The 15,444-nt window shown below is 38.1% G+C and overlaps 1 protein-coding gene across 13 annotated transcripts in view; it reads right to left on the bottom strand.

Annotated features, from left to right (window-relative positions):
- Positions 1–651: 651 nt before the first annotated feature.
- The window catches only part of Patronin (calmodulin-regulated spectrin-associated protein patronin), a 93,198-nt gene continuing 78,405 nt past the window's right edge, over positions 652–15,444 (bottom strand). For 5 of the 13 annotated variants that reach the window (XM_069499783.1, XM_069499787.1, XM_069499794.1 and 2 more), the window contains 7 exons: positions 15,125–15,193; positions 13,759–13,848; positions 11,066–11,173; positions 7,152–7,325; positions 6,651–6,674; positions 4,574–4,856; positions 652–3,892 (listed from right to left, as the gene is read on the bottom strand). In XM_069499783.1, coding sequence (XP_069355884.1) covers positions 3,748–3,892; positions 4,574–4,856; positions 6,651–6,674; positions 7,152–7,325; positions 11,066–11,173; positions 13,759–13,848; positions 15,125–15,193 — 893 coding nt within the window. In that variant the 3' untranslated portion in view covers positions 652–3,747. The remainder of the gene's footprint in view (positions 3,893–4,573; positions 4,857–6,650; positions 6,675–7,151; positions 7,326–11,065; positions 11,174–13,758; positions 13,849–15,124; positions 15,194–15,444) is intronic. The other 8 variants (XM_069499836.1, XM_069499789.1, XM_069499809.1 and 5 more) reach the window with 7 other exon arrangements.

Below are 15,444 nucleotides of genomic sequence, written 5' to 3'. Positions count from 1 at the left end.
TACATTACTTTCGGCCGCGTACCTACGTTTCAAATTCGGCGAGTTGTTGTGAATGACAAAACGAGACATTAGTCCAACGCCTTTGATCTCGTGGTACAACCACGACGACCTTTGAACATTAACCCTTCGTTGCTCCTTTGTGTCGCACGACTGCTCTGTCTAGACGACTTCGTCAAACCTCTGCATGAATGTCATCATGGATCATCACCACATCGATGGAATTGTCGTCATGACTTGGTTCATTTTATTTTTAGGTCCTAACTCAGACGAGGGATTATTTATCCGCGGAGGACAAAAGTCCCTCATGTTTTACTACCGTGTTTCGCCGTACTATTACTCCATTCGTGTGCGTTATGCGATGCAGTTATTTGTGAATTTTGTCCTCCGTGGGCAAAATAGTCCGTTGTCTGCGCGGGCAGTTAGGGGTACAGTTTTTGCAATTCACGATGGCGAGAGAACTTTACTTGTGGTAACGTCGTTTACATGGGCATTGCGTAAGTGTGCGTGCATGTCGGACCAATCACTCGCGAGAAAGTGCTGTCAAACGCACACATTTGTGTACCTTACTTATACCGATACGACTTAAACACAAGCATGATCCACTCGCCTTCGTGAAATGCAAGAACTGTATCAAAAATAAAACAAAGTAGGTTAATATGAAATTCAATATTATTTCGTTATGCTTTTTAATAATACAATATATTTGCATACCATACACTATCGGTAGTAAATAATTGATGACCAATCATTGAACAATGAAAAATGATATTCATCAATTTTTCGTTTAACATCGTTTTAATAAATAGCTGTATACAAAAAGAAAACAATTATTTACAGAATAAGGCAGTACAATTACCACGTAAAGTGTGCCTCGTCTTATTTTAGCTATACAAGCAGTAAAAAATTGTATCTGAATCAACTAAAATGAAGGTCAAATTTTAACGAATATTCATTTATCTTAATTATAACTCCAGTCAATTGAAATAATTACTAACAAGTTAAATATTACGAGTAAGCAAAGATTAGTTTGTGAATTTGTTATTCCTTACGAGATACGAAGCTCGCGACACTTCCGACTCTCGCGCGATCGGAAACATTTTGACGTTTGGCGCGTATCCAGCGCTCAGTTCAAAAGTAGACACTGGAATTCATAGTCAAGATAGGGGCTTCTTTAGGGGACCATTCAAAGGACATGTATCACATATTGATGCATTGCATAAAGGTTGAATAATATGATACATATCATCTGAAATGAAAATACATATCGTCCCCTAAAGATAAGCCTCTATGTTGACTATGAATTCCAGTGATATATTTCACCCCCTTTTTAGAAAGGACCACGTATCCCCCGGATTAATAAAATATTATATACTTAATAAAACTCCGAACAGTATCTTCACAAGGTGTCTATAAATTCATCTATTATATTAAATTGAGTATTATAGTAAAAATGGCAGTGAATATAAAACGCAAACGTCAAAACTGAGCTCACCGCGATCGCGAGAGTCGCCAGGTATTCAGTGAATACCCGCTTCGCATTGCTGTTATAATGCGTAAATTTTGAGATCTCACTCGCCATTTTTGCTCTGTGTCTACTGTCATGTCAAAAGTACGCCTTAACCTTAACTAGAGATTAATGACTAAAATCGTACTTTTGACATGCCAGTTGACACATAGAGCTAAAATGGCGAGTGAGTTCTCAAAATGTACGCACTATACGTCATTTGAGACAAATATAATGGAACGTATCGACCCTCTCACTAATACATATGGCAAACCGCACACACGGACACCCTCGCGTCGAACTACACACACACACATACATCGGCGCGCATCACCACACTCGTGTACAGATGTCGTATCGAAAACCATTAAAATATTAGACTAGAAATATTAAAATTAGGCGTATATTAACTAAAATTGAGGATATTTTCAGATATAGAAAATAGTCAAAGTAAAGAAATTAAATAAAAGAGAGAGAACAGCTCGTTATTGTTATAATAAAATATGGTGCAGTTCCGAACACAAACCATGTATTACAAACACAACCATGAATATTAATTTTACATATAAAAATTAATGTTAGTCCGTCTGTCTTTTCGTTAAATATGCGTTCGCGTATCGTTCATCCGATTGAGTTGAGACTTTGTACAGTTGGTGTTGATCCTTGCGAGGTTTCTGACAGTACAATCCACGTACAATAGGTGGCGCGCGAGTCGCATGGCTACGCATGCCGGGCATTGGCTAGTATCTTATAAAAATATTAGTTTAAATACTTAATTAATTCTCCGAACAAATCGCTCATGCATGTACACGAGTGTGACAGACAGGATTAAACAACTGGCTACTACTGAATAAAAACATAATTTCAACAGATCGTTTCAAAAGTTAAGCCAAAATAACATAATTTTTATTTTATTTTCATATCATAATAAAATTTGATGTCAATTTCACATTTCGCTAGCAGCTATCACAATATTTAACTGTAACAAAGTCATGTAGCTCACGAATTACGCGGTGACTTAGCACGAACCACTTTAAGAAGCCGCAAAGTAATCGATAGTGAACATAGCTCGAGTGTAAATCAAAACGACACGCATTTCGGACCATTCGCGACACACAACCACTCCGACAACCCAACTAGAGCATTCTTTGCATATTTTAACATACATTTATTAAAGCCAATGCAATTAACTTAAGCAATGATTACGCTAAAACACGTTAAAATCGATAAACGACGCCTCTTAAATACGAAGCTAATAAAAAATTAGGGATCTATAGAATCCTCTAGTCAGGTCGCCGGCACTGCGTCTCGTCTACCAGATTCGAGTTTCCGTCCATTCCATCCTAAGGGTGTGTTTCTAAGACCTACTCACGGTCGACTATAAGTCGCCCGGCGACTCGTCGACCGTGCGTAATGGGTCTAAGGGAGCGGATTTGTATTTTCGACCAATCAGATTATTACAAGACAAAATTGTCAGGTCATCTCTCAATCATCTGATAAAATCTGGTGATGAAATTAACATCAGATATAATCTATAGTAATATTTTTGTTGAACAAACATATTAGAGTGGCTGTAGAATGTTAACTTTCAAGTCTTGTCCGGTGCTGTCATAGTCTGAATTAATCTCAATATCAAGTAATATTGTATAGAGGAAAGGTTTGTTTGTTTGTAATCGATAAACTCTGAAACTACAGATCCGATTTTAATAATTTTTTTAGCATTAGAAAGCTAGTTTCTCCAGAAATCGTGGGCAAAATGCTCAATAATCAGATTGGTCGAAAACACGTCTACTACTATAGTAGTAGAAACCCATCCTAACTACACAATATGACACACTCGCGCACGCGGTTTGTTAAACAAACGTCGCAAGCATCTCCGTTCCGTGCGACGTCCCTCACCGCCGCGCACCAAACCACTTCGGTCGACTACATTCCCGGACCGTCTTAGTGGCATAGATTAAAACCTCGTTCCTTATTTAATCCGTCATTAAGACTAAGTTAAATGCAGCCAACAACCTGAACGTATAACATTAGCCTGAAACGCACTAACCGATATAAACACTGGCTCTAGCGAAGCGTCTTAACTGAAGAGTAGCAAGGCCTGACTCGACTGCCGCCGGCGACTAGATAACGTGGATTCCTTTATTTTAAAATTAGTTACGTGACCGGGACCGCTCGATCGCAGCGATGACGTGACCACTGCGTCACGGTCGTGTGACGTGACGGAGCACTAGGCTCGAGGTTTAGATGACGAGCGCCATGTCTTTCTTGCTCGGAAGCTGCACCTTCTTGCCCTGCCACAGAGAGTTGTGTATCGTGAACGCGTCTATCGTCACCGTTAGATGCTTCGTGTGGACTTGCGAGAAGCATTTGCTGCCCGAATTGTATCTGAAATATAAAAAATAAAATCATTTGATTTAATCTGAAACATATTAATATTATGAACGCGATGTATGTCTGTCTGTCTATTTGTCTGCTTACTTTTCACGGTCTATCCGCTTAACCAATTTTTACGAAATTGAGTGATTTTATTTTTCAACCATTTGTTGTACAGTACGCGGCAGAAAATAATGTACATCGACCTTTAGAAAGAGATAGCAGTTTTGTAAAGCATTGTCTGTCGTTGAAACCGACAAAACATATATATGTCACATAGGTATGACATAGGAGTGACAGAGACCATGCTCTACAAAGCCAAAATTTCATTCTAAAGGTCGATGTACATTAATTTCTGCTGCGTACTGTATGTAAATTTTGATAGCTAAGATAATCGTAGCTATCATCTCAAGATAGACTTAGGGTATTTTCCGGAAAATCAAAGAGTTCCCATGAGATTTTGGCATAGGCGCCGCTCAAGACCCTACGACCGCGTGTGCTGCACACCCTGCACCATACATAAAGCTGGCACTGAGTTCACTATAATCGACACATTTTAAACTGAGTCGTCGAGTTATCTGTCTGTTTCGCTCGCACTTACAGGTCGTAGGTAAGAGACAGATAACTCAACGGCACAGTTTAAAATGTGTCGACTATAGTGATGTTCCAACTTCCACTGCAACCGATACTCACTTGAAGAACTTGTCGAACATGCGGTCGTTCACGTGCTTGGGCCCCGTGCCGTACAATTTGGCAACAGTATCCGTATCGGGGCAGTAGCTGTAGAGCGCGCGGAACTGGCAGCCCGCGTCTCGGAACAGCACGAGGAAGTGTTTGCTCTCCGAGCGCGCTATCTCTTCCAACACGCGCCGCTTGGCCTCCGCGTTGACCGCGCCGGGAAACACGCAGTACTCCACCGCGTTTAACATTATCCCTCTATTCGATTTTGTCGCCGGTTGCTTGTATAATCGCGGACCTGTGACGATATACAACATTAAGTATATTACCCCGTCCAAAAGCTAACAGTCCACACTCCTTACCGAAAATGTATGCGGAGCTTTGCTCATTCAATTTCGTGTTCCGATATATGCAATTTTACTAAATATTTTTTTTTATGTTGATAAGTCAAGCACTTTTGATAAGTCAAGATTCTACCATTGCTTGGGAAAGCAGTTTCAACTGAGAATCGACAAGAAACCTCATCTATCCCCCGTTGTTACTACCCCTAATTGCATAAAGAGCATGCACTAGAAATTGATTGAGCGGCGCTCCGAAATTCTTTTCGGAGAGTGCGTGGCTTTGAATGAAGTAATAGCAACATTTTCCTATTATTATTTTTCGGGTGACGTTTTAAGTGAGTTTGCAGATAAATTCGTGACTGAAAGCTTTAAAGTGTAAACCGGGGCTTGGAATTCCCCGTTTTTAAATGCGTGATTTGTTTATAATTGTAAGTTCTTTGAAATTATGTGTAAAATTACATTTGTACGAGACTTAAAATACTTTTACAGATGCAACCTATTCAAAATGTAACTTTTATAGGAATTATATCTACAATATTAATTGTACAAGGTGAGTTAGTTTTCATGAGAATGATGAATTGGATAGTTGACATTTTTTGCGCTCAAGTGCAGTTAAATTTATAATAAATAAAAAGGTATGATTTTGAATTTTAATTTGATTGCTCAATTTTAATCGTAGATTGCCTTAAAAGTAAAATGAAATTAAATGGTGAAAAATTAACTCAAGTCAGCGAAAACTAATTTCAACTAAGCCTTTTTCTACAGGGCTTTTCATTTTATCAACAGTTAGTATTTCGAGAGTCAACTACCCAACAAAATATGGAGTGCTACGATTGTGTTACTTCAAATATCTGTGAGTAAGCAATGTTAAGCGAACACTATCACTAGAGACATGTCTGTTAGAATATTAGAACAACGTTCAAAACAAACTCGTATCAAACCATGCCTTAAATAAATTCTATCGAGGTTGTTGGCATGACATCGCTAGGTTGGTTCAAACTACGTTTTACGTAGGGCCACGACCTTGTCACTTGAGCGGCAACTTTGTGCGAACGGCGACAGAAACAAATGTAGGTATAGAAAACGCCAATACACCGCGCGAGATGTGTCACAGTATCGTAGTCTGCTTTTTTTTTTAAAGTGATCGCATTCAAGATCCGCAAAAACTGCACGCAACGCATTTTTCAGTAGGTACAAAAATAATAACGTCAGCAAGAATCGACAGGATCGATCGATCAGGTTTGCTGACGAACAAAGGATGACGTTAGTAGATGTCGGCACCATGACGATAGTAGATGTAAGAACCGTCATTTGTTCTTTTTTGTACTGAATAATGCGTTGCGTGCTGATCTAGTGGCGGTATAGGATCAGCATTATCCGTTTCTGCTTTTACAGTCTCAAAATTAAACATTTATAGACACTGCTTATACATGACTTTGTGTACCTAACTCGTGTTTATAAAGAAACATATTTATATCGGCCGCGCTAAGCAATCCCTCTTATAATTAATTTAATTTATGATAAAAATGATTAACGCCGCCATTTCGATTCGTTTCTTTATTTGCAAGAGTTATACACATTACAGTGCTAAACATGTGTAAGTAGTGTGTTAAATTTTTATTAATTTCTTTGGCGCCATGTCGCTTGTTGGCACATCCAAAGCTGTGGCCCTGCGGTTATACGTGACAGTGTGTTCAGTACAGAATGCGATTGTGAACCTAACTACCAGAGTAGTAAAGTTTGAATTAAACCTTTACGTCGTTCTCGACAGTTCGCTTTGGGTAAATACATAAATAAGTCAGGTCAATATTGCGTGTAAACTTTCTTACAACAAAGTTATTAAGTTAATTTCTTCCAATCAACTCCCATATTCCGTGATACACTTCAATTTGTAGTTTTTCCATTTACTCGTATATTTTCAACGTGAATTGACACAGTTGTTTTTGCTCTAATTTCATATCAAAATATTGGAGAACATTTTAATTTGAAAAAAGTTTTATTCATTTAAAATGTGTCTATGGTACTACTAAGTACTTCAGGTTTACAAAAAAAGCAGCTTTTTAGAAATATTTGATAAGTAAATTAACACGAAATAACTACTGTAACACTCACCGCTTCAAATGGCATAAAAAGTAAACCAACTAGCTCTACGAGTAGGTAACTATAACTCATACGTTGTACGTATCCGCAACTAAAGACAGTTTGCGTATTGAACGTGTGTAAGTGAAGTGTAAGTTAGGGTGAGCACTCACCGGAGTAGTCCATGATGGAGGAGTGTGTGGAAGACACGTCGGAGTTGTCGTCGTGCGGGCGCCGCTTGCCGATGGCGCCAGGCAGCGAGCCGGGGCCCGACGCGGGCGACGCGAGCGCGCGCAGGCCGGGCGACGCAGCGCGGCGCGGCGGCGTCGCGCGACCCAGCCCCGAGTCTGCACACCACCGGCTTTGTCTTACACCGTACGATGCAGATGTACGATTTACCCCACATCCGCAATCAACCACGACAAACACTATGTAACAGTTGTCTATTTATCTACGACTACGGAAGAATCAACATTGTAGTAGTCTATATGTTTTTGAAGTAAAGCTTCTTAGCAGGCGACCAACCCACAAAAAGTGAAAAACTACATTGGCTGGGCAGCATGTGGGCCCATGAGACCATGCCAAATAGTAATAAGATATTTTTGTACTTTTTCATGTGACCCATATGAGTGAATGAGACAGAAACGAGTAAGCGTGAAGTTTCTGTCAAGAGTAATTTGCAAGTGGTAATTTTTTTGACTGAGCACTTTCATTTATTCATTGAGTTTGGTTGACTGCTTCTTACTGACAAATCTAATACGGCGGACATATCATAGGACAAACAAAAATACGCGAAGAAACAAACATGTATATATGAGACAAATGAGTTTGGTATTAATAAGGTTACAATATATTCTTCCGTGGTCGTAAAGTGTAGTCGGATATTATTTGTTGAACTTCATCTTGTCTACTAATCTTATATTAATTGATGATTTTCTTTGAAATAATATAAATCAAGTAAAACTTTTGTTGTTATATATGTTAAACTTTTGTGAATATTAGCGCAAAGTTATTATGTACGTCCTCAAATCTATAATATAAAAATGAATCACCTCGCAAATCTCGAGAACCCCTGAACCGATTTCGCTAATTCTTTTTTATAATATTCCTTGAAGTACGAGGATGGTTCTTACGGAGAGAAAAATTAAATTTAACCTCCCCCTCAATTTTATAAACTCCACCCGAGCGAAGCCAGGGCGGTTCAGCTAGTTTTATTATAAATTACAAACAATTAAAGATATACCTAAACCTTGGAAGACTGTAAGAATTAAATTTTAGATTTACAGAACAAGACATTGGAAATTAACCTTAAAACAATGTTAACATACACAATTTTGTGCAAACATAATTAAGACATGGCTACTTATTATGAGAACGAAAATAAGTAATTTAGGACTTGATCACAGAAATATTCGAAGACCACGTGTTAGTTTCCCAGTTAGTATAATATATTTATAATTAAAACTAGCATAACAGTAAGATTAGCGAAGAAAAAGTTACATGTATGATGTAATAATTTTCAATAATGGCCCTCAATATAAAAAAAAGTTGCAACTAACTCATATATTTCTATCAATACTTTAAGCTTAATATTTAACTCACTAATTCTTACGAAGTATTTGTAAGATTTATGCTTCAAGCGTTTTTATATCAGATAACATATGAACAAAATTAAAAAAAAACAACATCTACAATATTCTAAGACAGGGGTCTCCAAACTTTTAAGCATAAGGGCCACAGTGATCCTTCCATTAAGTCCAAAGACTCACATCAACTGAAGTCGTTATCTACTAATAATAATATAGAAATAGTTTCGAGTTTCTTACTGGTTCTTCTCGCTAGAAACGGCATTCCGAACCAGTGATAAATTACACAATTTAATGATTCAAAAGCACTTATGCCCGCGACTTCGTCCGCGTAGATTTAGGTTTTTTAATTATCCCGTGGGAACTCTGATTTTCCGGGATAAAATGTAGCCTATGTCCTTCCCGGGATGTAAGCCAATTCATTACCAAATTTTATCAAAATCGGCTGTTGGACCGTGAAAAGCTAGCAGACAGACAGACACATTTTCGCATTTATAATACTAGTATGGATGGCGAGCCGGCCATCATTTTCAGGTCGCTGTCGCAGCATGATTGTATCTACTTGCGGGCTTAGTGTTTTTTGTAGTTTGGAGACCCCTGTTCTAAGACATAGAGCGAGCGTCTTTATAAACGCTTTTGAAGCTGTGGGAACCATTCACATGAACAATCGAATGTAGCTACCGCAAAATAAATTCAAAGGCCTCTATGTAAAAAGCACAAGAATTTGTTTAAAAAGTAATCAATAATCCATAGTTATTACAAAATTAACAGAAGTAAATCTGTAATGGAATAACATAATAATGAAAATATCAGTTAATTAAATAACTTTCCTAAACTAAAATATAGTATCTTACGTGATAGTAATTTCTGCCGAGTTAGCATTTCTGAAATATGTCATGTAAATGATAAATTTATCGGACGTAAGTAATATTTTATATTCTTAGTCGTAATATTATAATAATTAAATATATTCGTAATAAAACTGTTAGAATCTTTAACCAATTATCAATTTATGTCATGTAATAATAACGCAATAATATGTTTTGTTTAAAGTATATTCCGTCAAGAATTTTCTATAATCCCTAGTTGTAAATGTTAAATGTATAATGTTACCGGTTTAACATTCACAAAACGATGTCATACCAACACCACGAGAAGAGATAGATAACATAAATTAAAAATAAGGAGCATGCACCAAATAAACAGTAATAAAACATATTTACCTGCAGAAATAAACCACAACCGTATAGCAGCTGCAATAGGAATACTCTAACGACCCAAATAAAACCTTAATGTGCACAAGACAGTATGCAGCAGGGGGATGTTAGGCAGTGGTCCGACCGCCCGGCGAGAAAACGACTAACTATCGGCGATTTCCTCTCTCAAGAAACGTACAATAAATGTACATTCCGTGTAAACGAAACAGATGCATATATCTAAAGTTGCTCTCTGGCTGTTCACACTTCACTGCCTCGCTTTACTAGTTTTGTCGCTGACCGACAAAACTAGTAAAGCGAGTCGTTTCAAAAATAAACTCGCTCAGCGATATTCGTTCAGCGATGCTCGCTCACTTGAACACGTGTAACGCGCGCGCAAGTTTGCATAGGACTGAGAGACCGCGGGCGAATGGCGCTCGTCGCATTTGCACACTCGCTTATAGCCCGGCGACAAAACTATCGAAACTACATAGTCGCTTCCCGCTGATCGACAACTCGTTTAAGTTTCTAGTTCTACTCGTTTATTGTTCATCGTCGGCGGTCAGACCACTGCCTTATAGTCAATTTTGTTACGGATATTATTGCGTCTTATGTATTTTTTTAAATCTGAAACTACGTTATTTAATTATTGAAATATATAAATTACACCTTTAAATCAGGATTAAGTAGTTAATTTTCAACGTTAACGAGTTAAACGTCTTACACCGATTACTAATATCAAAATGGCTTTATTTTTAACGTTAAAATGTACTTAGTTTATTAATTGTTTATATGTTAGAATTAAATAGAAAATCAATAAGCAAGTCAAATCCAGATTAACTGCTCGGGCCTATCGAAGGCTAAACGACGTCCATTTTTCTATCGTTATCGTTTCTTTTTACTTTTGAAATTCTATTCAAAATTTTGGATATTATCTTACGGTCAGTGGCATGCGCAGAGTTCAAAGCCAGGGTAAGCATAAGTTGGACACAAATACATCCAAATAAATTGAATTGAAATTAGGTAGGAATCTTTTTATTCGCAGGCGATAATAAAAAGTGAGCATTGAGCTATTTTAAATAGGGTAGCAGTGTGTTCATGCCTCTATGACTTGCACGCCACTACTTTAGGTGTGTAACTCTTGACCAATTACAGTTCTACGAAATGCCAATGTGTTCCAAATAATTGGGTCTCACATCCCCCTGCGTGCTGCAACGAAACATAAAGAACCCAACGCACCACAAGCGGGCAGCCGCAGCCGCCGCTACTGCAAGCCGATACAGGTGTGTAGTAAACGTGTCTTACCGCACAAGTTCATAAGAGAGCTAGATTTCCTCCCCGCCTTAAAGTTACTCTGGTAAGTGGAATATTTAGACCTTCCACGTGTCGACTGTGGTTCATCATTCACGCGCTCTGAAATGTTTCCTGGACATGTGATGACATGGCACATGCGGACCGCGTTCGGGCATGCATATGCGCACAAGCAGGCTCGCGAGCTTCACCATATATACTTATACAGCAAACAAAAGTAATCTCATATCGCGAATACAAAGTATCAATAATCGCATCATCAACACTTCGATGTATGGTATACTATATTACTGGAACCAATTCTTATAATGCGCGGAAGGTCTAGGGAGTTTCGTATTTTTGGAAGAAAAGCTACTCGAAAACCTCTGTCGTCTTAGTTCAGGTTTGCATACCAACTAATACGAGCAAAAAGGATTATATAAAAATATCAAGCGTAATTTTGCATTTGGAGTGTACTAGCCAATCTATGCAATGCTGTAATCAATCAATACACATATAAAATAAATCTTTAAAAAAATTACATATAAATAAAAAGGGGTCAAAGCGTCTACAAATAAAAATCAAAAAGCTGTACCGACTAGAGGGTTGAGCCATATGACCATCCTTGAACGCGAGTTCATTCACTCAAAATATATTAAAACAATTAGTCAAACCGCAATACATTTTCTCGCCAACCTGCCAGAAACTGCATTGTTTATATTTAGAGGACAAAAAAATATCTCGAAGACATTTTACATTTAAATTAAAGCAAGTTCAAAACGTAAATCTTTTCTAAGAGATATCTCGATGTCCGTATCACAACTATTCATAAAATAGGTAACACATTTCGGCATTATTTTTTGAATATCCGCTGAAGAAAAAAATGGTTGAATCCCGAAATAAGTTACCAGATAAAAGACTTCCACTCGAAATTATACCATTACTTAATTAATTATTAAATACTGCAGACAGGTTCAAGTTATACCGCGGTACTCCGAGTCGCTTAATCGTTACTTAAGTTTAGTTAAAACGAGACAGAGCTATATCTCTCACATAAATCTGTCTCGTTTTAACTCAATCTTAAGTAACGATTAGCGACTCTAAGTACGGCGGATATTGTGGTATGAAGCGATGTGACTCGTTTTCTACTAAATTCTGTAAAGCAAATTAAACTTTATCTCCACTACGTACTATATTTGTGTGGAATTAATTCAACAAACCAAAAACGACGCGCATTACTCGCGTCTCAATCTCATTTAGCTTCACACAAATTTTATCTTACGTAGTGGAGATAAAGTTCAGTTTACTTTGCATAATTTCACAACTTGGATTTCTACTGCAATGAGACATTGAAAGTACTTAATTTTCGAGTGGAATCAATCTAATAGCAAAAGCGCTCGTGGTTAGTAGCAACAGCTCGGAATCAAGCTGGCGTCATCAAACATGTATGAAATAGGGAGTGGATAGGAGTTTTAAAGTTTGAAATGGACAGGAATGTGATATGGAGCGATTCCACAACGGTATTAATGTTACGCAAAACATTAACACTGGAATTCATAGTCAAGATAAACAACAACCAGCACAAGGGGCTTCTTTAAGAGCGCAATAGAAAATGTGTCATATTCAACCTTAATGCAATGCATTAAGGTTGAATATTACGCATGTCGTATGAACGCCATTATCTTGACAATGAATTCCAGTGTAAAAGTTCACTCAATAATGTGCGAAAAATATAGGTTTGATCTTCAATTTGTCACAATAAAACATCGATCAAGTGCGAGTCGGACTCGCACACGAAGGGTTCCGTACTTATTGTACAAGATTATGTACTTTTTATTTATTTTTAATTAACATGGCAGCCATTTGGAAATATTTATTATTGTTGTTTAATCGGCAATAAAATTACCCACTCTGTAAAAATTTCAAATCTCTGCCTATTACGGTTCCTGACAGACAGACAGACGGATGGACGGACGGAAAGGCATACAAGCAAACGGACGGACAGCGGAGGCTGTTTTTTGGATCCCGCTGACACTCTTCGGGTACAAACCCCAAAAAAATTACGTCTTATCAATAAGCCGGTTGGGTTGTTTTTGTAAAACCTAAATTATACTAGACAGTTCTAATTAGTTGTACTTAGTATTTTTAAACTTATTTCGTGGTTTAACGACGACGGCAGAAAATGACTCCTCACGCGCCATTTTAACTCGATGGGTCAACTGTCATGTCAAAAGTACAGCTCATCTTTGAACTAAAGGCCAATAAAGAGTACTTTTGACATGAAATCCGACACAAAAGTTAAAATGGCGCGTGAGGAGTTAAATTTTACGCGTTATACCACTTTTCACCTCATAGAAAAAGAATAATACTGTTTTTAAACATATCAAAGGTTTTAGGTGAATGGGCATTATATTCTAAAAACATTCCAACTCTTTTCCAGCCTACATCTGCACCCAGTGGCGTCCACAGACTTTTAAGCCAGGGTAGGCATTAGTTAGGTAGGAACCTGTTTACTGGCAGGTCATCATGAAAAATATGCTGAGCTATTACAACTGGGGTACGCAGTGCATGTATGCCTCTATGACCTGCACGCCACTGTCTGCACCACGCTGTAAAACTGAGTATTAATTTATCAAACTGTATACTGTGGAAACGCTCGTAGTCGTAGGGGGTAAAAAGGGGGTAAAGGGGGCAAGTGTAGTGCTGACCTCGTGACGTCTTGCAGGAGCCGCGTCGACCGAGCGCGCCGCTCGACGCGCTGCTTGGTGACATACCTCCTCGGTCATCCACTGGTGAATCTGAACGTTATAATACAGGGCGTAAAGTATAAAATTGTTTAAAACAGAAGGTATTTTCACAATAGATTTTTTTGGCAATGTGGCTAATTGTGCTGTACACAATCTCTAAACAAAAATGACAGTTCTAAATTTAGTGCTGTCCCTTTCATAATGCTCCGTGTGATAAAAGATAGCACTAGTTTTAGAGTTTAGACCCGTGAATTTGTTTTAGAGATGGTGAACAGAATTAACCACATTGAGTATGATGTGATAATAATCTGTTGGACGGTCAATCTGTCTTAATAAGACAGACGGTTGGCTTGTTTCACCAGTTGCATTACTTGTAATATTCACTCTAGGTAGTGTACTGTTCAAACTAAAAAAAAATCGGCAGTGATCGTATTTTAGGATACAAGTCCCGCAAATTGCTAATGCGCGTAACCGTCATTTTAGTGACGTCAGCACAAGACTGAAGTTTCGAGCTGATGGTATATTTTTATTTCGGCTGACATCAAAATGACGCAATTTAGATGTTAATGGGTCATGGTTCCAGCGCAATAGCAATTTGCGTGACTTATAGAGGGGCCAAATTGCGGACGGAATTTTAGCAGTTCTTTCTGCCGTTCATAAAATATTTTGATACTTATTATTAGTTGCTATTGTAAAAAAATGAATGTGTTTTGGAATTAGATTTTTCGTTTTGATTTTCATAGATTTTTATCCTAGTTTAATTATTTTAATTGATCTGTGAGTGTTCAACTGTTTGGAGTAATTAATTAAGTATACATGCAAAGTAAGTCTAAACAACAAAACATCTTTAACATAATATGGACAAACACTTTTAACATAAGAGTACATGTCCACTGAAGCGGAGAGGAGCGGAGACAGATGTACGTGTTGATCAATCAGATTATTGAAGTATGTATTTCTGTAGACGCGACTTGAGAGCAACCTAAATCTTTTTCGGACGTCAGTTCCACCGAAAATTGCCGCCAAACATTAGCACGAAATAAAAAAAACCGAAATCGAGAAACGAACCCATAAAAGTTATCTGTCTGTTAACTCGACAACTCAGTTTAAAATGCGTCGACTATAGTCACAAGCATCGTATATTTGTTACAGGGATAGCTTGCATTACTGAGACGGTAATATTAGGTTACTTTATCCTGGAAAATCAAAGAATTCCCAAGTTATTTCTATAAACCGAAATTCGTAAGTCTATAATCTGATTGGTTTGCTGAGCACGTCATCGGCCCACTCCGCTTCAGTGGTCTGGCGCCCTAATATGCGCACTTACCTCGATACATAGCGGCCCTCTCGGCGAGGTTGTCCTGCGAGCCGCGGTAGTAGTCGCGCCGCATGGTGCCTGCACACACGCTCACTACACTACACGCACTCACACACACGCACACAGCGCCGTGCAAACACTACATGGATAATGTATAGTGTTCATCGTACGTACAGTTGGTGCGAAAAAAGAAATCTCTATTTGGTGGTACGACTACGAATTATGGGAAAGAGTGTCTGACATTCAAACTTTCGTTAAAAATAGTTTTTTTTTCGGGTTGTGCCACATGACACAGTATGTTCCAGCACTTCTTCTGCTAGGGGCCCTTT

The sequence above is a fragment of the Maniola hyperantus genome, chromosome 1 (assembly GCF_902806685.2).
Source record: "Maniola hyperantus chromosome 1, iAphHyp1.2, whole genome shotgun sequence".
NCBI classification, from domain to species: domain Eukaryota; kingdom Metazoa; phylum Arthropoda; class Insecta; order Lepidoptera; family Nymphalidae; genus Maniola; species Maniola hyperantus.
The sequence above is the reverse complement of the archived record's forward strand: the minus strand, read 5'-3'. Positions and strand labels throughout refer to the sequence as shown.